Raw genomic sequence first — 19,657 nt, forward strand, 5'->3', positions numbered from 1 at the left:
TGTTAAAGTCATGCTGAATCTTAGTCTGTGTTAAAGTCATGCTGAATCTAAGACTGTGTTAAAGTCATGCTGAAGCTAAATCTGTGTTAAAGTCATGCTGAATCTAAATCTGTGTTAAAGTCATGCTGAATCTTAGTCTGTGTTAAAGTCATGCCGAATCTTAGTCTGTGTTAAAGTCATGCCGAATCTTAGTCTGTGTTAAAGTCATGCTGAATCTAAGACTCTGTTAAAGTCGTGCTAAATCTAAATCAGTGTTAAAGTCATGCTGAATCTAAATCTGTGTTAAAGTCGTGCTGAATCTAAATCTGTGTTAAAGTCATGCCGAATCTAAATGTGTGTTAAAGTCATGCTGAATCTAAATCTGTGTTAAAGTCATGCTGAATCTAAATCTGTGTTAAGGTCATGCTGAATCTAAATCTGTGTTAAGGTCATGCTGAATCTTAGACTGTGTTAAAGTCATGCTGAATCTAAATCTGTGTTAAGGTCATGCTAAATCTAAGTCTGTTAAAGTCATGCTGAATCTAAGACAGTGTTAAAGTCATGCTGAATCTCAATCTGTGTTAAAGTCATACGGAATCAAAGTCATTGTTAAAGTCATGCTGAATCTAAATCTGTGTTAAGGTCATGCTGAATCTTAGTCTGTGTTAAAGTCATGCTGAATCTAAATCTGTGTTAAAGTCACACTGAATCTTAATCTGTGTTAAAGTCATGCTGAATCTAAATCTGTGTTAAGGTCATGCTAAATATAAGTCTGTTAAAGTCATGCTGAATCTAAGACAGTGTTAAAGTCATGCTGAATCTAAGTCTAGGTTGAAGTCATGCTGAATCTTAGTCTGTTCAAGTCATGCTGAATCTAAATCTGTGTTAAAGTCATGCTGAATCTTAGTCTGTGTTAAAGACACGCTGAATCTAAGTCTGTTAAAGTCATGCTGAATCAAAGTCTGTGTAAAAGTCATGTTGAATCTTAGTCTGTGTTAAAGACATGCTGAATCTAAGTCTGTTAAAGTCATGCTGAATCATAGTCTGTGTTAAAGTCATGCTGAATCTAAATCTGTGTTAAAGTCATGCTGAATCTTAGTCTGTGTTAAAGTCATGCTGAATCTTAGTCTGTGTTAAAGTCATACGGAATCAAAGTCATTGTTAAAGTCATGCTGAATCAAAGTCTGTGTTAAAGTCATGCTGAATCTTAGTCTGTGTTAAACTCATGCTGAATCTTAGTCTGTGTTAAAGTCATGCTGAATCTTAGTCTGTGTTAAAGTCATGCTGAATCTTAGTCTGTGTTAAAGTCATGCTGAATCTAAGTCTGTTAAAGTCATACTGAATCTTAGTCTGTGTTAGAGTCATGCTGAATTTAAATCTGTGTTAAAGTCATGCTGAATTTAAATCTGTGTTAAAGTCATGCGGAATCTTAGTCTGCGTTAAAGTCATGCTGAATATAAATCTGTGTTAAAGTCATACGGAATCAAAGTCATTGTTAAAGTCATGCTGAATCTAAATCTGTGTTAAAGTCATGCTGAATCTAAATCTGTGTTAAGGTCATGCTAAATATAAGTCTGTTAAAGTCATGCTGAATCTAAGACAGTGTTAAAGTCATGCTGAATCAAAGTCTGTTCAAGTCATTCTGAATCAAAGTTGTTAAAGTCATGCTGAATCTTAGTCTGTGTTAAAGACATGTGGAATCAAAGTCTGTTCAAGTCATTCTGAATCAAAGCTGTTAAAGTCATGCTGAATCAAAGTCTGTTCAAGTCATGCTGAATCTTAGTCTGTTCAAGTCATGCTGAATCTTAGTCTGTGTTAAAGACATGCTGAATCCAAGTCGTTGTTAAAGTCATGCTGAATCTAGACAGAAGTGAGATGTATTGGGGCTTCAGACTAGTGACTTATGTTCCGATGAAGTGTGGACTTACCCTCCTAAAGCAATGGCAACGGCAACTATAAGAACCACTAAGACGACAACTCCCGTTACAATGATTCCTGTTCCAGGGCCATCTACTTTCACAACTGAAACAGATTTCAAACATTGTTTACAATGACTGCAATAATCATTTAAGTTGGAAAGTCCATTTTCTGCACAGTATGCACTGAAAACAAATATTTTGCTCATATAATATTCAAATATATTGAGATCCAGTTTCCTGATCTGCGCACCAGAAATGAACGGTGGATATCACTGTTTGCAATGATATTGGAGCAATAAGAATTTCTTGAAAAATTTCACTTGTCTCATGACTAGAAGTTGTGTCTGAATGTGGATTATCTTGCATACCAACTGTTCGTTTATCTGAAGACCACACCATCCCCGCCCTGCTGTGTCCACGTCCTGACACAGCATACAGACAATCTGGGTCACAGTCCAGGTCCTCCTCCTTTATCTGCATCCTGCTGGCAACATCCTGATGCTGAATTTCATCCTGAGAAAAGAAACTTTTATCACTCTCACATTCGCTTTGATTTGTCCTATGTCTGCACTTAGTGGATGATTGTGAAATATGGTTGTCTGCACTTAGTGGATGATTGTGAAATATGGTTGTCTAAACTCAGTGGACGATTGTGAAATATGGTTGTCTAGGTTCAGTGGATGACTGTTAAATATGGTTGTCTAAACTCAGTGGATGATTGTGAAATATGGTTGTCTAGGTTTAGTGGATGATGGTGAAATATGCTTGGCCACCCAAGCATAGGTCCGAGATAAGATGATTTCATTTATGTATGGGGCAGAGCTCCAGATAAGCTGCGTATCTGCGTAAAATATGCATCAGAAATGCAGAAATACGCAGTAGAATAAAATCCAAGCGTATCAAATACGCAACAAACATTACAGATACGCTACAAAAATAAAACTTGTGCGTATCATCAAAATATTGTGAAGTAACCCTGCGTATTCGATTAGCAAATCAGCAACTTATTTTGAAATTATAAACGGGCATTCCGTCAACCTTGCCAAACTCCACGATGACAGTTACATCATGATCATTTGCCATCACACTTTCTTGTGGAAGTATCATGGTATTTTTGAGTCCTATAAAGCTCTCGAACCTACACGACACCAGTTTGCAGGGACTAGATGAATAGTGTTTTAAAATAGTTAACTTAAATACCCACATGTGTAAAAACTAGTGGGAAACAGAAACTTGAATACCCAGATAGAATTACTGATACCCAATGATTTTAAAATGCATGGGTAAAATACCCACAACACCAAAAGCTTATCTGGAGCTCTGATGGGGTATTCACAGCCAGGCATCCAAAACTCAAAAATACTTGTACTTAAAACAGTTTTACTTGACATTTTCATAGGAATGTTATCAGTAATTGTCTGCTTATGACATGATGTGTCCTTGAAATACAATGACCTCATGAAACAAACATCTTTAAGACAACGCATTTCTGTCAGATAATAATCCAACCATGTGGATTGTTGACCTGGCTACTAGCTACTGGTCCATTATTTTTCTCCACAGTGAGGAAAAACTTCCAACCAAGAATACTAACACACACACACAACACGTTAATACAATGTCACATGTCAAGCTCCAATAACAGGGTCTGCCTCATATGACTGACTGACTTGCATTTTTCCTCAGCCTCACAGTCCATCTTGACATGGCAAGAACATTGCTGACTGCAGGGCCAAACAATACACTAGTGACCTGTCGTAAGAGGCGACTGACGGGTGGTCAGGCTCGCTGACCTGCTTGATGCAGGTCATCATATCCCAGTTGTGTGAATCGATGCTCATGATGTCAATCACTGGATTGTCTGGTCCAGATTCAATTATTTACAGACCGCCATCATATAGCTGGAATATTGCTGAGTGCAGTGTTAAACAACAAACAACTTGGTAAACTTGCTAAACTAACATAAGCATAATTTTCTACTTATTCTACACAATTGTTGATGGTATCAACACTGGAATTAACACTTCATGTTGTTATTGAGTCTTGGGTATTTTTTAACATTTGCTGTCATAAATTGTTTGAAAGGTATTTCTTAGAAGCTGACGGATGATGGAGTACACACAATTATGGATAACAACTTTATTATTTCGTTATAACGTTCTTTTAGAATACAACTTGACAAAGGTATAAGGATCTACGGTATACTGAAATGTTGCTATTGCAGTATAATAAAAAAGTCGTTAGGCTAAAAAATAAAGTAGTCTTGGTTCTCAGGGAGTACATAGACAATAATTTAAGAGTGACGAGGAATGACGGATTATCTGTTCCGAGTGAAATTAAAGTTGTAACTTTCAACATTAATTTCAAGAGGGACAGATAATCCGTCATTCTTCATTATGAGTAGTTTATTGTTTTTATTATCAATCGTCAAGTTTTAAATAAGAAGCTAAAAAGACATGAAACAGTATATTCTAAAAACAGAGGCGAAGTCGCATTTCACAATATTCATACACATGTGAAAAGGCATTGAATTTGTGGAATTTTACCGAATCACATACAGTCCACACTCATACACTAAGATTCCTTGAATGCAAAATATTTCATTTGCGGGGCATTATTTCTTCAACAATTTAAGCAATATAATGAATTTTAATATAATACATTTTGATTCATGTATAGTAGTACAACCATGAATTCAATATGTCTTGGAATTGTTGTTACAAACTTCAAACACGTGTCGACAGTGTTCCGTCAGTCGCCTCACTTCACTAGTTCTCATGACTGCGTAAAGAAAACCAAAACTATTGTCGGTCTGCACATTCTCAACAACAAACTGTGTAAACTGATTCTACAACAAGTTAGGTTTATTTGACACCCTCTTTCAAGTGAGCGTGTGTCTTACTTTTTGAAACAACGGTTAATGTCGTTGTCTTTTGTTCTCTCGCCTGCTGTCATAGAAATTAGTTTTATACTGCGGCTACGCTATTGCTTCACTATAATAATCCCAATGTTGTTTTTCATTCTCTCTGAAATGTCTTGCATTTAGTATACATGTACAAGGAGGGACTTGACGCTCGTCCAGACGCTAAAACTGTTCAATGGCCACACATGCATTATGTTCTCTATTCTTCCAACTAAATTACCATCAATCTTCACAAGATTGTTCACTTTTATCAGTGATAGGAATGTTGACATTGTTCTTTTATCTACATGCTGGGATAGCAGACGATTTAGTCAATCAAATTTACTGTACTTACAAATCTTATTAGTTTTTAAGTTTTGTGTCGTCCATTATCGTGAACAACATGATTTTGTAGATTTTAAATGACAAGTCTCGTATGGCAGAAACTTATTTGAGGAAAAAGATGAATTAACATGCTGAATGAGAAAAAGTAGTTCCGGCAATGCGTTATTAAACAAAAAGTTTCATGATTTCTAAAACAGCCAATCAGCATTAAACCAGTGCCATAACCTCCCTAGGGAGGTAACAGGAAAAATACTAACACACATCTCCCTTTCCATATGGGAAATAAATTAATATACGGAGGCCCTTACCCTTACTGTTTATTTGGTTACATACTGGTCTGAACAAAAAATAAAATATAAATAAAACCCGCATTATAGTTTCAAAAGCCATGCAATTCTTTTAGTTTTTAAAGCCTTATCCATAAACTGTGTCCACTTTGTTTTCAGTTTTCGATGAATTATGTCACTCAAATTCCTTTGTTGAAGAAAGATTATGATGATGATGAAGTACCTGGCATCTGGCAACGTTCATGTTCTTCTTCATTTTCCCATGGCAGTAATAAACTCGGAAGTATTTTTCTGCTCTCAATACTTTCCACTTCAAGACGCCGTCCTCCTGATACACGTAGTCAATAGACTGAGTCTCTGCAAAGAAAAATAGTCCACCATGTTGGAACCTTGCTCACAGAAATAATGTTACAGAAAAAATTAATTTCTTAACAGTTTTTGACAATTAAACAGTGGGGGCAATTCAATCAATGTGGTATACATAGAGGTTATCATGCCAATGCTCGCTAAATACAATGTTTATTCCTGAAGATTACTTCTTAACTGTTTCTAACAATAAAACAGTGGGCCCAAACACACAAGCATGATGACCTCTTTATCATATAATGTCATTCTTCAATTCTGTGCTCGAAAGTCTTTTTCATCTCTCACAAACATTACCTAAACATTGCGAGTTTTCCTGGAATGTGTGCATTAATATATTTTACGTCAGAGGGTAAGTGATCTGTCAGTAGGACAGTTACAACAGCCAATATAGTTCCATCTGAAACCTGTTTCTTATACAGTGGCGTAACTATATATATGAAAAACAACAATTGCCTACACAAATTGTTTTACTTGCCCTTCGTGGCAATCCATCAGTCTGTCCACTAAAGTAACTGCCCTTTATCAAAGGGAAGCTACTCTAACCCTAGTCTATGAAATGTCACGGCTACAGTCAGACGTTGACAGTCGGCCTGTCCCGTCATAAAATTACGAAGTGCAGCCTGATGTACAAACAGCGACAAAACGAAACAAGGTAACAATTCAAACATATTTCTGCCAAATCCAACTGTTTTCATTTGTGGAATTGGTTCCAAGCCGCAGAGGTCTACAAGCACAGATGTGGAAAGGGATCACATTTGGCTAGTGCCCCCGCAAAACTGTTTCACAATTTATATCTCCAAAGTTGCCAAAACTTGTAAAATGCCTTAGCTACGTCACAGTTAGACACTGATTTTGCAGCATATTAGACTGTTCTTTTGATAATGATAGCAATTATCCCAGTAGTTTCTCCAGATTCCCGATGGCTAATTCTGACGTGATCGCCAAATGACTGGGGCTACGCCATGTTTGTTTATAAAGAGTGAAAGTAGTCTCTACTTGACCTTGAAATTTGCATCTCTATCCACATATGACCCCAACAGATATCGTTTTTATCCGTTGGCTATATATCCTGCTGAGAAACGCACCCATTATTTGATAAATTATGTTATCTCGTAATCGCAAAATACTATTGAGTAAGACTTTGCATTGTTAAGCACTTTGACATATATTTGCATGTCATGATAGGAAAAAGCCATTGCTTAGGGTCTGTTTCAATCTCATTAAAATCAGATCTTAGTTCTCGCTATCGCTAAACAAAGATCTGAAAACATCCCGTTAGGGGTCACGTTAGAACAACCTTTCATCCAACCAATCAGAGCGTCGCTTACCAGATCATGAAAGTGACGGACGGAATGTGTTTTCTAATCATGCAACCTCAAAAAATTTAACAGAGGGTAATCCGAACGACAATTACGCGTTTTATGATTATATCCATACAATCTGGACCATCTATAAGCCATTCCAGAATGTTCTTTTTATCCGTTTTAAAATTTTAAATCACGATTATGTCAAAATATGTTTTGAAGCGCAGTCGCCAGTTTAAAACTTGTGTCGTAAAGATCGAGAAAACTGCCTTCTGATTGGCTAATGTTGATTCCTTGTCAGTCATTTCATTGGTCGGTCAAATTTCGCAAAAGGTCGTTCTGACCTGACCTGTAATGGGATGTCCTCAGATCTTTGTTTAGCAGTAGCGAAAACTAAGATCTTATTTTAATGCGATTGGGTCTGTTTTGCTATATTGTCTTCACAGATGTACACAAGCATCATACGTAATCTGCTGAAGATTTGTTAAGCCTGAAATTCAGCCTTTAAATTGCAAGGAATAGTCACTGTTATATATAAGTCACACTGCTCACTGGGATGCAAAGTGATCACATCGGAGTCAGACATAAAAAAATGTCAAATTTGAAGCCCTTCTTTTTCAAATTAGATTTTGTCCTTAAAACTTAGAATACTCTCTTCGATTTCTATCATGTCGAAAATGTATTTCAGCACATACTTTGAATATTGTAGTAACTACAAAATCTTATTTGTAATCAACAACTGTAAAATATCATTAATTTCAAAATGTCTACTGTTAATCCGTGAGAAAGAAGTTGTTGAAAATAAGCGTCAAAGGTGATGCGACCATCAATAAGTTGAACTGGCAACCGTATGTCGTTGTATCCCAATTGTGTGGATTGATGCTCATGATGTCATTTACTGGATTGTCTGGTCCAGACTTGATTTTCTACAGACCGGCGTCATATAGCTGGAATATTGCTGAATATTGTGTGGCATTAAACAACAAATAAACAAACAAACAAACATTTGATCACTGTTGTGAAGAGGAATACTCTTCCCCCAGCTATAATATTTTGTTTGTTTATGAATTTCTATTTCTATTTCATGTCAACTGTGATGTAAGTATTATAGTGAGACAGGGAAATAGTAAGTCTGTCGTAAACCTTTTTTCCTAATTACTAGAATGGCATTCCCAAAGACATACACAAGAATATATCTGTCACTTCATTTGGGCGAAGAGGGAACATTTCAAGATTCTTGTGATGTTTATTGTGCACTGGTTACAGCAATAGTCCTGGGAGGGAATTGAAGATATCACACGTCGGGCAGTAGCTTGCTATATTTAAGGTTTAATGCCACAGTATTTCAAATAGTGTAAAACGCGAAATTAATGCGTCTCCAAAAGAATGCAACCGCTGGCCCCTAGCCAAAAATGCGACTCAATATGAATGCGACACCCCCTCCTCTCAAGCATCAGTGGATTTATATCTAAACAAAATGTCCTCTGTCAGGTTTACAGGAGAATCCTCACCTTAATCCAACCTTATATTAATCCAATCACATACCAAATAGCATCGCTTATTAGCGCTGAGCAGAGTACTTCAGCTAAAACAATACGTGCGCGCTGGCTCGTGTCAGCCTTTGATGCAGTCGTCAAAGACACCGTGTTGGGTGGCGTCTGTCTGGACTTGCAGGTGTGATCAGTGATGACATGAGTAAGTAGAACGTTTGTCTTGACCCCAGCAGTGACAATTCACAGGATGTAATTAGTGTTTGAACGACATTGTTTATATACTTGTAATAAGTGCTGCTCAATAAACAGTGATGTGGAAAACATAGTTGTTTGTTTTCAGCGTATGTCTAAGTTGGTATTTCTGCTATCCAAAATGTCTTATTGTTGAGTTAAATGCGATGTTTAATAATGCGTTTTTCGCATTTAATTCACGCTCGCGTTAATATCAAGATTTACAGTAGTTCCTAGTGAGCCAGCTGAATATGCAGGGATTTCCCAAAGCGAATGTGCCGTACGTCTATGATCCATGTTGATCACATTAATGAAACCACGAACATAGGTACATTACTATGAGATGGCCGTAATCAAGATGAATTAGAACTCAAACCATCGTCAAGTGGATCCCAGGCAGGGCAAGGGAAGCAACTCTGCACATAAATCACTGAGCTGATATTGAGGGATTCTGTTGTGTGGAACAACCCATAATGGCATTATGACTTGAACAAAAAGTATCTTTGTGAATCTTTTACAAGAAATCTCACCCAGATCTTGTCTGGACACAGTAAAGTTGGTTCGGTGGCCTGACAGTCCTTTTTTGGTGGCTGCACGCAATGAAACACTACATCCACCACCATTTTCCCTTTCTACAAGCAGCGAGTAGAACGAAGTGTAGTTGTTGGTCATAGTCTCATATCGGATTATCTCCCCTTGTTGCTCTTCCTTCGGTACAGACTGAAAAAAAAATGCCAGCTCCATAAACCAAACTGTGCAAACAAGTATGACTTAAAATTTGAAAGTGGCATCTACTTGTTATCTATCAACTATCTAGATTTACAAGTCTAAAATATTGGGCTTTGTAAAAACTTTGTTTGTATCTAAGCATCAATGGTATGATATGTCAGTCCAATAACATTATTGGATAAGCTTTATGTATAACCCCCCCCCCCCCCCCCCATCCCTGTGTTGTGTGTAGGGGTGAACTATTCCTGTGACATATACATCAGCGTTGTGTGTAGAGGTGAACTAGTCCTGTGACATATACATCAGTGTTGTGTGTAGGGTGAACTATTCCTGTGACATATACATCAGTGTTGTGTGTAGAGGTGAACTAGTCCTGTGACATATACATCAGTGTTGTGTGTAGGGTGAACTATTCCTGTGACATATACATCAGTGTTGTGTGTAGAGGTGAACTAGTCCTGTGACATATACATCAGTGTTTTGTGTAGGGTGAACTAGTCCTGTGACATATACATCAGTGTTGTGTGTAGAGGTGAACTAGTCCTGTGACATATACATCAGTGTTTTGTGTAGGGTGAACTAGTCCTGTGACATATACATCAGTGTTGTGTGTAGGGTGAACTATTCCTGTGACATATACATCAGTGTTGTGTGTAGAGGTGAACTAGTCCTGTGACATATACATCAGTGTTTTGTGTAGGGTGAACTAGTCCTGTGACATATACATCAGTGTTGTGTGTAGGGTGAACTAGTCCTGTGACATATACATCAGTGTTGTGTGTAGAGGTGAACTAGTCCTGTGACATATACATCAGTGTTGTGTGTAGGGTGAACTAGTCCTGTGACATATACATCAGTGTTGTGTGTAGAGGTGAACTAGTCCTGTGACATATACATCAGTGTTGTGTGTAGGGTGAACTAGTCCTGTGACATATACATCAGTGTTGTGTGTAGAGGTGAACTAGTCCTGTGACATATACATCAGTGTTGTGTGTAGGGGTGAACTAGTCCTGTGACCAAGCATCAGTGTTGTGTGTAGAGGTGAACTAGTCCTGTGACCAAGCATCCATGTTGTGTGTAGGGGTGAACTAGTCCTGTGACCAAGCATCAGTGTTGTGTGTAGAGGTGAACTAGTCCTGTGACATATACATCAGTGTTGTGTGTAGGGGTGAACTAGTCCTGTGACCAAGCATCAGTGTTGTGTGTAGGGGTGAACTAGTCCTGTGACCAAGCATCAGTGTTGTGTGTAGGGGTGAACTAGTCCTGTGACCAAGCATCAGTGTTGTGTGTAGAGGTGAACTAGTCCTGTGACCAAGCATCAGTGTTGTGTGTAGAGGTGAACTAGTCCTGTGACATATACATCAGTGTTGTGTGTAGAGGTGAACTAGTCCTGTGACCAAGCATCAGTGTTGTGTGTAGGAGTGAACTAGTCCTGTGACCAAGCATCAGTGTTGTGTGTAGAGGTGAACTAGTCCTGTGACATATACATCAGTGTTGTGTGTAGGGGTGAACTAGTCCTGTGACCAAGCATCAGTGTTGTGTGTAGAGGTGAACTAGTCCTGTGACCAAGCATCAGTGTTGTGTGTAGAGGTGAACTAGTCCTGTGACATATACATCAGTGTTGTGTGTAGGGGTGAACTAGTCCTGTGACATATACATCAGTGTTGTGTGTAGAGGTGAACTAGTCCTGTGACATATACATCAGTGTTGTGTGTAGGGGTGAACTATTCCTGTGACCAAGCATCAGTGTTGTGTGTAGGGGTGAACTAGTCCTGTGACATATACATCAGTGTTGTGTGTAGGGGTGAACTAGTCCTGTGACCAAGCATCAGTGTTGTGTGTAGGGGTGAACTAGTCCAGTGACCAAGCATCAGTGTTGTGTGTAGAGGTGAACTAGTCCTGTGACCAAGCATCAGTGTTGTGTGTAGAGGTGAACTAGTCCTGTGACCAAGCATCAGTGTTGTGTGTAGAGGTGAACTAGTCCTGTGACCAAGCATCAGTGTTGTGTGTAGGGGTGAACTAGTCCTGTGACCAAGCATCAGTGTTGTGTGTAGAGGTGAACTAGTCCTGTGACATATACATCAGTGTTGTGTGTAGGGGTGAACTAGTCCTGTGACCAAGCATCAGTGTTGTGTGTAGAGGTGAACTAGTCCTGTGACATATACATCAGTGTTGTGTGTAGGGGTGAACTAGTCCTGTGACCAAGCATCAGTGTTGTGTGTAGAGGTGAACTAGTCCTGTGACATATACATCAGTGTTGTGTGTAGGGGTGAACTAGTCCTGTGACCAAGCATCAGTGTTGTGTGTAGAGGTGAACTAGTCCTGTGACCAAGCATCAGTGTTGTGTGTAGGGGTGAACTAGTCCTGTGACCAAGCATCAGTGTTGTGTGTAGGGGTGAACTAGTCCTGTGACATATACATCAGTGTTGTGTGTAGGGGTGAACTAGTCCTGTGACCAAGCATCAGTGTTGTGTGTAGAGGTGAACTAGTCCTGTGACCAAGCATCAGTGTTGTGTGTAGAGGTGAACTTTTCCTGTGACTGTGCATCAGTGTTGTGTGTAGGGGTGAACTAGTCCTGTGACCAAGCATCAGTGTTGTGTGTAGAGGTGAACTATTCCAGTGACCAAGCATCAGTGTTGTGTGTAGGGGTGAACTATTCCTGTGACATATACATCAGTGTTGTGTGTAGGGGTGAACTAGTCCTGTGACCAAGCATCAGTGTTGTGTGTAGGGGTGAACTAGTCCTGTGACCAAGCATCAGTGTTGTGTGTAGGGGTGAACTATTCCTGTGACATATACATCAGTGTTGTGTGTAGGGTGAACTATTCCTGTGACATATACATCAGTGTTGTGTGTAGGGGTGAACTAGTCCTGTGACATACACATCAGTGGTTGAAGTATTCCAAGCCTTACCTTGGGGTACAACATGAGTGTTGTGGAGTTTATGACACTGAAGGACCCACTGGGTATCACTGGACTGGACAGAGGAACTAGCAAACAAACATTGACATCATTAAACGTACACATTGGTATTTTCAATTATAATTCCATATTAGTGAGTAATTTATTTGAAGCTGTTTTCAACAGTGCTCCAGTTGTGTGGGAGAAAACCTGCCTGTCAACCCAGGGGTAAAATGGCTCCTTTTCCTGTGCCAGTTGTGGCCTGACATGAGGATTTGTGGGAGACAATGCAGAGAAACCAACTCTAATTAAACTTCGGAGTAATCAGTGGGATAAAAAAGTGTACATTTGTGTGAAAAAGTGAGCTAGTGAGTTGTGTTGTGCCGCCTTTAACAGTATTCCAATTATACTGCGGCGTGTCAGCTTGATGTGGGAGGAAAGCCCGAAGTGATGCAGGTCTCAGACGTTTACCACTTCGGTGAAACCCATTAGCACGGGTATAGTGCTGACAAACCTAGAAACAAAATCGGGGCAAACCAGGATTCGGACCCCCAATCATAGGTTTCTGGTGTGCCCAAGGGACACAAGTCTGCACAGCGAATCACGGCGTCTTATATGACTTGGCCACCCGTGACCCCTGTGTGAAAAAGAGTGATGTTAGGAGTACCATGCCATGATGAAGGTTTTCGCTTTGCCATTTTTGTTAGGCCGATTCGTACATGAAGCATGGGTACACATGCACTGACGCTAGTAGTCATAGCTGCACACGAGAGCCCTAGTTATTCAAAAGGGGCAAAAAAAGCTCCAAATATGCAGAAAAGAGACTCCACTCACGTCTGTATGGTTAAATATGACAAAACCTCAAAACTGAATATCAATCCAAACATCGAAGAAAAATTGAGATCAACATCGAAAGAGTACTCGAAAACAGAAGTTCCATAATGGTATGTGAAAACCTCATCAGCGACAAACATCGGGGCCACATTTCAAAGATGTATTTTGAATAACTTGGGTAATAATAGTTTATAAATCATGTACGAAAGCATTTAATTTAACCTGTTGTGTTGGGCCAAGTCCCCCTAAAGAGGTGACAAAAATTGGCTTTGAAAACACTGCATTCATGCCGAAACACATGATCAAAGCTCCACACATTAATAGAATTGATCATGTGACAATCATGGTGTGTCGGGTTCGGTGTACATGCAGTTAGCTCCCTGTAGAAGGCTTCAAGTTATTGGTGCTTTAACAATTTTCTTTTTGTGATATTTAATACATGTAAATAATTCCTGAAAAAAATGTCACAAAATTTAATTTGGGGAGGATAAGCTTAATAGCGTAGTTTCAGTTTAAAAAGCGTAATGGTTGGCATCTCTGGACATTGTTCGGCCTTCTGATGGCATGTCAGATGGGGGGTGAGCAACATCTGAAGCAACATCAGTCATATTTTGTACAATTGTTCTTGTATACATCACTGTTCATCCAATAAACTATGTCGGTGGGTATGGTGCCGGCAGGACAGCACATTAATTACAAAAATAATGCTGGGTTCTTGGCCGCTGCTTCTACAGCGACAGTCCAAATCTTCCTGCCTGCTGTTTCCGCGGGACAGAGTACAAAGTTCCCATAGCTATACCCGTCTGCCTTGCCATGGTGGAGGGCCACAACTATGTTTCACACGCAGACTGTCCAATAGGTGCCATCCACACCGTGCCCTATTTTCATCCACAAGCCTCTTTCTCTCATTTATTATATTTACCTTCCTTCTAAACTTTATAACATTCCGCCATACAATATGACTATAAAGGTCTGCATCTAAATAATAGGCCATTTATATTGCCCATATTTCCACACCACACATGGGCATGCTCACAGTGCTATTATTACCCAGGTCACTGGATCAGTGTACACACAAGAATCATTCTCAGCTCCCTGGGGAGTATACAACCCAAGCTGCCTGTTAGGTGCTAGAGGGCTAACAACCACATTGCCATGTCAATGGATGCTTCATTTAGTGGGGGCAGTCAAGGTTTGCTCAGAGTGAAATATCGGAGTCATCTTGACCAATCTCAAGAAATAAAATACAAGCATTTCTGAAGAAAAAATCCCACATTAATGAATAATTTTGTTCAAAATATATGGAAGCAGTGAATGCCACCTGCTTCAGGAAAGAAGAAAATCACTGCTAAGGAATTTTTGTTGAAACATTACTCACCATCTTCCTCTGTCCGGACATTGATGGTGGTGGGGTCTCCGCGGTAGGCTCTGTCCGCTGTTACTGTAATGTTGTAACTCGTCCATGCTGAAAGTCCCTTGATTCTTTTCTTCACATGATATCTTTTCTTGTGTATGTGTAGCTATTAGAGATAAAAAAAAAAGGGATACTGTATATGTCCGTAGATAAGCTGAATTTTGAGGACCAGAAAAAAGATTTTGTAGAAAGGGGTCAGCTTATCCACGGGACACACTTTCATGATAGTTATATTTTTCAGATTGTGATCTGTCAGAAACATTGCCTGAATGACGGTCTGATAGATTACAACTTTCCGAAAGTTTGGAAGTTGCTATGACTACAGCCATTATTGTTATAAATTATCAATAAAGTTTGTTAAATCTTTATTAGAAATTATAATATCAATATAATTACAACATTTTTCATCTTATAATTAGTGAGTGAGTGAGTTGGGTCTAATGCCGCTTTTAACAGTATTCCAGTTATATCGTGGCGTGTCAGCTTAATATGGGAGGAAAGCCCAAAGTGATGCAGGTCTCAGACGTTTACCACTTCGGTGAAACCCATGAGCAAGGCTATGGTGCTGACAAACCTAGAAACATAATCTGGGCGAACCGGGATTCGAACCCACAATCATAGGTTTCTGGCTTGCCCAACTCTTCACATCAAATCGCGGAGCCTTAGAAGACTTGATTTGACATGTAGATACATAGGATTTAAGTTTTCAAATGTGCCAGCATTGTTTTTCATTCTGAAGTCTACACTGATAACAGGCAAAGATTTCATTTCTTGGTTCAAAATGGATTTTTCTTAAAAAACAATGGCGTCAGTGATGGAAAGTAATAAAAAAATCTTAAAAAACAACATCTTGACAAAATGATGTCAGAGGAATAAAATAAAGAGCATGTGTAATTTCGACTGACAAGTCTCAGTTACCTCCCTTCCCTGATGACCTGTTATAAAGTCTTTTTCATGAGGGACCATCATCCATTTAATATTCAGTGGTGGCTGAGATTTTTGTCAAAGCTAGAATGTTTTTGGGGTTTGGGCTTTGTAAGAGACATACTCATATTTTCTGTGAAAGGAGTTGAAAGTATGTTTTTTGTCACACATTTTCCCCGAACATCCAGCATGATCAGTCAACAATTTTTCGTTAGAAAAATCTGCAGCACAATTGTTTTTTATCTTACCATGAACATTAACAAGCACATTTCAGTGCAAGAGACAAGAGAGTACAAAGTTCCCCTAGTTATATCCGTCACCCTTGCCACAGCGGAGGGCCACAACTATGCTTCGTAGGCAAACTATCCCGTCGGTGCCATCAACACAGAGCCCTATTTTCATTCACAATCCTCTTTCCCTCATTTATCATATTTACCTTCCTTCTAAACTTTTTAACATACCGCCGCACAATATCACTATAAAGCTCTGCATCTAATAATAGGCTTTTTATATTGCTCATATTTCCACGCCACTCAGAGGCATGCACAAAGCGCCATTATTACCCCGGTCACTGGATCAGTGTGCACAAAAGAATCATTCACAGCACCCTGGGGAGTATACAACCCAAGCTGCCTGTTAGGTAGGGCTGGGACGGGTAACTCGGGTACCCAGGTCAGGTGGGTCCTGAATAGGACCCGGGTACCCACAGGACTACCCGGACCCGTTGTTTGTCACATATATGATATATATTGTTTGATGACAAAAAATATCTAAAACTCTATGATTACACTATAAGTCACTAATAAATATCCCATTTCTTTCTGACAATGCACCCATTCCTTCTGACTTTTATATGTTTTAATAAAGATAAAACTTCATACATTAAACTTCAGTGTATGCATGAGCGGATCGTCTTACATGTGAATCTGAAAACAATTTTGACAGGGCTAAGGTCAAACCTTTCCAAATCGGACAGTTTGTACCTATCTCTAAATATCTACAGCGGGTACCAAGGTAGGGTTGGGTAATAGGGTGGTGGGTACCTGGGTAGGGTCGGGTAATAGGGTGGAGGGTACCCGTGTAGGGTCGGGTAATAGGGTGGTGGGTACCCGGGTAGTAAATTTGGACCCGTCCCAGCCCTAGTGTTAGGTGCTAGAAGGTTGGATTTCACCTGATATGCTAATGGGTCAGCTACCCTGGTACACACATTGATATCTTACTTCAAGAGCATGTGTGTTGATATCTGAATCTGTGGTATGACTACAAACATTTAATTGATTCATTCTACCATATACTGAAAAAATAAACAATAAAATAAACATGCAAGTTCAACAAACAGCAAAGACTAGTCGTCCATGAACCGAAACTGACCTCCCGAGAGCCTTTTGGACCTCCGGTGATCCTGAGTGTATAGTTGTAGCCATCTTTGTCATCAGGATCGGGTTTAGTCCAGGTGAGTTTGATGAAACTTAGGCCAATTTTGACTTCTCCTAAATTTCCTACAGGACCTGGTTTCTCTGAAATTGTATTTCAAGGACATGCATTCTTAAAAAGGTAGGAAGGAGGATCACTTTGGCAAACCACGGCCCATGTATTCATATGCTTGAGAATAAGATTTTGGTGATTTTTGATTTTTGGAAAGCATTTTTCGAATATGTAATGATGATGCAAGTATTTCATCCAAATTGATTTTCGTTGAAAAACAGTATTAATTTGGCATGGATTCATCTTGGGTCAAAGGCTTCCTAATACTTCTGAAGTCTGGAATTGTTTTGTTTTAGCCATATTTATGTATTTGATCATGTCAAAAGTTATAAGAAGTGTAAGAAAGAAAGAAAACTGTTTGATGGTTGACATCATTTGATTTCCACAGGCCAAATAGTATAGGGCCCTTACCCCACCTTTCTATTTCACAGGCCAAATAGTATAGGGCCCTTACCCCACCTTTCTACTTCACAGGCCAAATAGTATAGGGCCCTTACCCCACCTTTCTACTTCACAGGCCAAATAGTATAGGGCCCTTACCCCACCTTTCTATTTCACAGGCCAAATAGTATAGGGCCCTTACCCCACCTTTCTACTTCACAGGCCAAATAGTATAGGGCCCTTACCCCACCTTTCTACTTCACACTACGGACGTGACAGGTGGGATGTATGACTGGGAGATGTGACAGGTGGGAGATGTGACAGGTGGGATGTATGACTGGTAGATGTGACAGGTGGGAGATGTGACAGATGGGATGTATGACTGGTAGATGTGACAGGTGGGAGATGTGACAGGTGGGATGTATGAATGGGAGATGTGACAGGTGGGATGTATGACTGGGAGATGTGCCAGGTGGGATGTATGACTGGGAGATGTGACAGGTGGGATGTATGACTGGGAGATGTGACAGGTGGGATGTATGACTGGGAGATGTGACAGGTGGGATGTATGATTGGGAGATGTGACAGGTGGGATGTATGATTGGGAGATGTGACAGGTGGAGGATATGACAGGTGGGAGATATGACAGGTGGGATGTATGACTGGGAGATGTGACAGGTGGGATGTATGACTGGGAGATGTGACAGGTGGGATGTATGACTGGGAGATGTGACAGGTGGGATGTATGATTGGGAGATGTGACAGGTGGGATGTATGTCTGGGAGATGTGACAGGTGGGAGATGTGACAGGTGGGATGTATGTCTGGGAGATGTGACAGGTGGGATGTATGACTGGGAGATGTGACAGGTGGGATGTATGATTGGGAGATGTGACAGATGGGATGTATGATTGGGAGATGTGACAGGTGGGATGTATGATTGGGAGATGTGACAGATGGGATGTATGATTGGGAGATGTGACAGGTGGGATGTATGACTGGGAGATATGACAGGTGGGATGTATGACTGGGAGATGTGACAGGTGGAGGATGTGACAGGTGGGAGATGTGACAGGTGGGATGTATGACTGGGAGATGTGACAGGTGGGATGTATGATTGGGAGATGTGACAGTTGGGATGTATGATTGGGAGATGTGACAGGTGGGATGTATGTCTGGGAGATGTGACAGGTGGGATGTATGTCTGGGAGATGTGACAGGTGGAGGATGTGACAGGTGGTAGATATGACAGGTGGGATGTATGACTGGGAGATGTGACAGGTGGGATGTATGACTGGGAGATGTGCCAGGTGGGATGTATGACTGGGAGATGTGACAGGTGGGATGTATGACTGGGAGATGTGACAGGTGGGATGTATGACTGGGAGATGTGACAGGTGGGATGTATGATTGGGAGATGTGACAGATGGGATGTATGTCTGGGAGATGTGACAGGTGGAGGATGTGACAGGTGGGAGATGTGACAGGTGGGATGTATGACTGGGAGATGTGACAGGTGGGAGATGTGACAGGTGGGATGTATGACTGGTAGATGTGACAGGTGGGAGATGTGACAGGTGGGATGTATGACTGGGAGATGTGACAGGTGGGATTTATGATTGGGAGATGTGACAAGTGGGATGTATGACTGGGAGATGTGACAGATGGGATGTATGTCTGGGAGATGTGACAGGTGGGATGTATGATTGGGAGATGTGACAGGTGGGATGTATGTCTGGGAGATGTGACAGGTGGGAGATGTGACAGGTGGGATGTATGACTGGGAGATGTGACAGGTGGAGGATATGACAGGTGGGAGATATGACAGGTGGGAGATGTGACAGGTGGGATGTGACAGGTGGGATGTATGTCTGGGAGATGTGACAGGTGGGATGTATGTCTGGGAGATGTGACAGGTGGAGGATGTGACAGGTGGGAGATATGACAGGTGGGATGTATGACTGGGAGATGTGACAGGTGGGATGTATGACTGGGAGATGTGACAGGTGGGATGTATGACTGGGAGATGTGACAGGTGGGATGTATGATTGGGAGATGTGACAGATGGGATGTATGATTGGGAGATGTGACAGGTGGGATGTATGATTGGGAGATGTGACAGATGGGATGTATGATTGGGAGATGTGACAGGTGGGATGTATGA

At 40.5% G+C, this 19,657-nt stretch overlaps 1 protein-coding gene across 3 annotated transcripts in view; it reads right to left on the minus strand.

The window, feature by feature from the left end:
• The window catches only part of LOC124114812, a 65,677-nt gene that overhangs the window by 6,470 nt on the left and 39,550 nt on the right, over window positions 1–19,657 (minus strand). For all 3 annotated transcript variants that reach the window (XM_046475592.1, XM_046475591.1, XM_048399948.1), the window contains 7 exons: window positions 17,000–17,145; window positions 14,669–14,810; window positions 12,469–12,545; window positions 9,357–9,546; window positions 5,656–5,789; window positions 2,267–2,411; window positions 1,908–2,001 (listed from right to left, as the gene is read on the minus strand). In XM_046475592.1, the coding sequence (XP_046331548.1) occupies window positions 1,908–2,001; window positions 2,267–2,411; window positions 5,656–5,789; window positions 9,357–9,546; window positions 12,469–12,545; window positions 14,669–14,810; window positions 17,000–17,145 (928 nt within the window). The remainder of the gene's footprint in view (window positions 1–1,907; window positions 2,002–2,266; window positions 2,412–5,655; window positions 5,790–9,356; window positions 9,547–12,468; window positions 12,546–14,668; window positions 14,811–16,999; window positions 17,146–19,657) is intronic.

Source organism: Haliotis rufescens, unplaced genomic scaffold (genome assembly GCF_023055435.1).
Source record: "Haliotis rufescens isolate VD_foot unplaced genomic scaffold, xgHalRufe1.0.p SCAF_2, whole genome shotgun sequence".
NCBI classification, from domain to species: Eukaryota; Metazoa; Mollusca; class Gastropoda; order Lepetellida; family Haliotidae; genus Haliotis; species Haliotis rufescens.